At 36.6% G+C, this 3,877-nt stretch overlaps 1 protein-coding gene across 1 annotated transcript in view; it reads right to left on the bottom strand.

Moving 5' to 3' along the window:
• The window catches only part of SMAP1 (small ArfGAP 1), a 77,032-nt gene extending 73,472 nt beyond the window's left edge, over positions 1-3,560 (bottom strand). The window contains 3 exon segments of the mRNA XM_009333245.1: positions 1,892-1,977; positions 2,685-2,818; positions 3,536-3,560. Of these exon segments, the coding sequence (XP_009331520.1) occupies positions 1,892-1,977; positions 2,685-2,818; positions 3,536-3,560 (245 nt within the window).
• Positions 3,561-3,877: the final 317 nt, after the last annotated feature.

Consider the following 3,877-nt stretch of genomic DNA (forward strand, 5'->3'; position numbering starts at 1 on the left):
GTACAAGGGAAGAATGAAAAAAGGCCCAGAAAGGTCAGTCTTGTGATTAAGAAGCAGAAGTGATGGGGGATATTTAGCAGATTTTGGACAGATCCCACATACATGTTTCTCCTGTGTCTCCATTCTACTACCTAAAAAATAGAAATAAGTATATTATACTGCTACAGGAAGTTAAACACTAATATAGAAGAGCATATACAAAAAGTGATCATTACATGCAAAGAGTTTTCATAGTTCATCCAAAAGAATATTCAGAACATTGAGAATATTCATAACCAGAATACTGATGAGACACAATGCTGATTTTGTAGTGATACGAAGGGCAAAGAGGAAAGGCAAAAAAAGTCCATAACACAACAGCTTGTCATGAATGCCAAGTAGGTAAGTAGCTGCCAAAGTTATGGAGAAATTGAGAAATAAAACAGAAAATGTTGGCATCCTCTTTCCTGGCACTGTATTTTTAATAAAGAAAACACATGCAATGAAATATATTCAGTTGACCAAGTCCACCACTTAGAAACTGACAACTGTTCAAAAGGCCATATAATTATTTCAAGGTATACAATGTCAACAAAATAATTATTTTGAAAGTCTAAAAATGAGACTTTTGGTCTGATCTGACAAGAAAAGCTTGGAGTAAAGCATTATTGCTTCTCCTGCAATAGTACCAGTGAATTCAAGTTAGCTGCAAGAAGAACAAAATATACATCTTCAGGATCCACTTTTGAGTAAGTTTTAGGCAAAGTATTTCAGTCTTATGGCTGAAATAAAGTTCTAGAGTATTACAGCTAGAATACTACAGTGCTATCTGGTTCCAGTTACTTTTTTCTTATGCGTATGTTATGTTTAATTTAAAAGCTACTGGAATATGAAAAAACATACCTGTTTTGCTCAAGTGCATTTTATAATGAGGAGTCTAACCTTTAAAAAAAAATAATCTTCTGCACATAGCATACTGAGCATAGTATCTATTAAACAGAAGAACCAAAATCACTTTTGGATATAGAAGGAGAAAATCCAGATCCAGTAACGACTAAGTCTGTTTATCAGCCTCCATAGCCTGTATCATCATCAGGCTAAGAGTTGGCTCACTTAACAGTAGGTGTTCAAGATCTCATTATAGTTAAAGAGCTCCAGTAAGATCAGGTGAAGCAAATCCTACCTGTGGAGTAACTTCACTAAATCAGGAGCTAATACAAATCTAAATGAATGCCATTATACATCATCCTAATGATTCAGTACATTTGAAAAAGGTATTTTTTGAGGAAAGCTATTTAGTGGCGGTAGACAATTTTCCTTCCAACCCTCCCCCTGCGAGGTACTTGGTGATAACCACACACCAACACAAGTGGTGGCCATCAGGGAGGTTTGGTTTATTTAGATATTCCCATGCTAGTCATCTGTGCTAGCACACTTCACAGAATGTATACACTTCAACTCTGAAAAATTACAGAATACTTAATCTAAAGGAAGAAATCCATACTTCACTTGAGTAAGATCCAATGGCTTATTTTACTTTACTGTTCACCTCATTATTTCCTGTTCAAATGCTTCTAACTTCAGCTGGCAGTTACTCAAGATAAAGACACAATATTCAAGAGCTCTCTAGTATCACTCTAACTTCCTACATACAGGGAATTTATGAAGTCACCTCTTCTGAAAGCAAAAATAAATGGGGCTTGCCAAATCTCATTACAAAGTAGATTTGCTATAACTGAAGTAATTTAAACCTTTTCTGAACCATTCCCAACTTCCACTATCACTTTTTATACAACAAGATCAATGAAATAAATAAGGTGAGTTGCCAAATGTAGCAGTTCCTTGAAATAGTCATAACATCTAAATTTCATTAGAAGTCATTTCAATGTGAAAGCTAAACCAAAAAGGATACTGATCTGTTTGAGGTCTTCGGAAGTTCTCTGGTAGGTTAGCTTCATAGAGTAGTCTTGCTTTAGTATTTCCCATTTCTTGCATGCACTAAGGAAAAGTGGTAGAAAACAGTTAGTTCATGTCCATCAATACTTTAAATCCTGAAACAAATCAGAATGCTATTAGCGTGCTTAGAAGACACTGCAAGTTTTTAACTTGGAGACCTTTCTGCTGCCATATGTCTTGGGAGATGCTCCCATGGCACAGGAGGGCTGCCTGCCAAGACTTGCTGGACAAAAGCTAACAACAGAGATGCTGTTTACAGTGTAAACTAACCCATCCAGTGAAAGATAAGCTTTCATCTCTCAGGATGGCTCTTCAGACCAGGAGGAACAGGAGTAAGAAAATTTGTCTGGCAGCAGAAAGAGGCTTCAGACTGGAGCATACCTGGAAAAGTCAGTACTTGGTACACCAAAAGAATGTAATCAAGAATCAGACAGATGTGTGAACACTACCTTACTGTCCCCTACTGAAAAGCAAAAGGTTTACAATGCATTTTCTACAGATAACAAAGCAGCAGCTTTCAGAGTCCCCGTGGCAAGGTACAATACATCTAAAATGATACAGAAAAGATAGCTAAACCAATTTCTGAAGTGAGTTTTCAGAACTTAAACTCATTACACTAGAAATATAACACATTAAGAACTACTTTGATTGTAAAACATTTAAGTTGGGGCATCATGATAAACTCAGATTCTTTCAAAAGGACCCCTGGCACTCCTTCCAAATTGAAAACATATTTTAAGATATTTTACCTGTATTTGCTCTGGTGTCCATTGGTCCAAGTTGACAGACTTGACCCTTGATATATGGACCCCAAGATTTCGATGTATTCCAGCACATCTGATGCAAATAAAAACACCGGTGTTCCAAGAGGCCCATCTTGGACCTAAGGGGAATGGGGAAATAAATTAGTTATTTTCAAAATTCCATATACTGTGAAGATTTTCTTTAGCATAATTCTATACTGACAACAGGAATAAACAAGTCTGAATAAAGGCTCACAGCTGTTTCTCTAGGATATCTATTACTTCTAACAATCTCCATTATTAGCAATTTTATTTACAGCTTGCTACTTCTAAGTGATGTCACATAACATTTGAGTTAGCCAGATTAAGCTAGGACGTCATATGTTGTGTCCACTACCCTCTCACCACCCCACCCCCCAAAAAAAATCCCAAACAAACTTTAGAAAGTTGTCTTACTAGTAACAACAAGATTTTGCTTACATCTTGAATAATCCTTATGGCTATGCATCAGATGCAAGCATCAGCAGAAATCAGTAGAAGTTGCCCCTTTTTCTCCAATAAAAAGCTTCCTAAGACATGCATCTGTACTTAACTTGAAATTAAATGCAGGGCAATCTTAGATTAATGCAACAAATCCTTTAATACCTCATGGAACACAGACTTTACAACAGTAGCATGCAAGCTCTTAGGGAATGATTATACAGAGATTTGCAAAACCAACTGATGAAAATATCCATGACTAAGAATGGTGGAAAACTGAATACGTTCAGTACCCTTGATTCTTAATCTACAGTATGAGCTGCCATTCACAGCCCAATGAATTTTCTCACAGAATCAGGTTGATTTATGAACCTTACCATTGTTTCTCAGCTGTGTTGGCATGTTGAAACAGACCTAAAGTATGCTGGCCTGAACTCCTACATTAACACTTTGGATGTTTGACTTGAAGTTAATACACGGTCTCGATTTAAACACATTTTATACTGTTTTATTCCAGCTCTGTACACCACCGTTAAAGGCACTGCTTTAAAGTCCATCTAGTTCTGAGCTCTAAGGAGTTCAGAGATTAATTATTTAATCTTCAAAAGCAAGAAGGTGCACTGAAGAGTTGGAAAACATTTTGAGCAATTATTTTCTGCCTTTGTACGACAGACGCGCATCTAGACCACTCACGCAACTGCAGCAGTTTGCATTTCAAT

This window comes from Pygoscelis adeliae, unplaced genomic scaffold (assembly GCF_000699105.1).
Source record: "Pygoscelis adeliae isolate BGI_AS28 unplaced genomic scaffold, ASM69910v1 Scaffold57, whole genome shotgun sequence".
Taxonomy (NCBI): Eukaryota; Metazoa; Chordata; class Aves; order Sphenisciformes; family Spheniscidae; genus Pygoscelis; species Pygoscelis adeliae.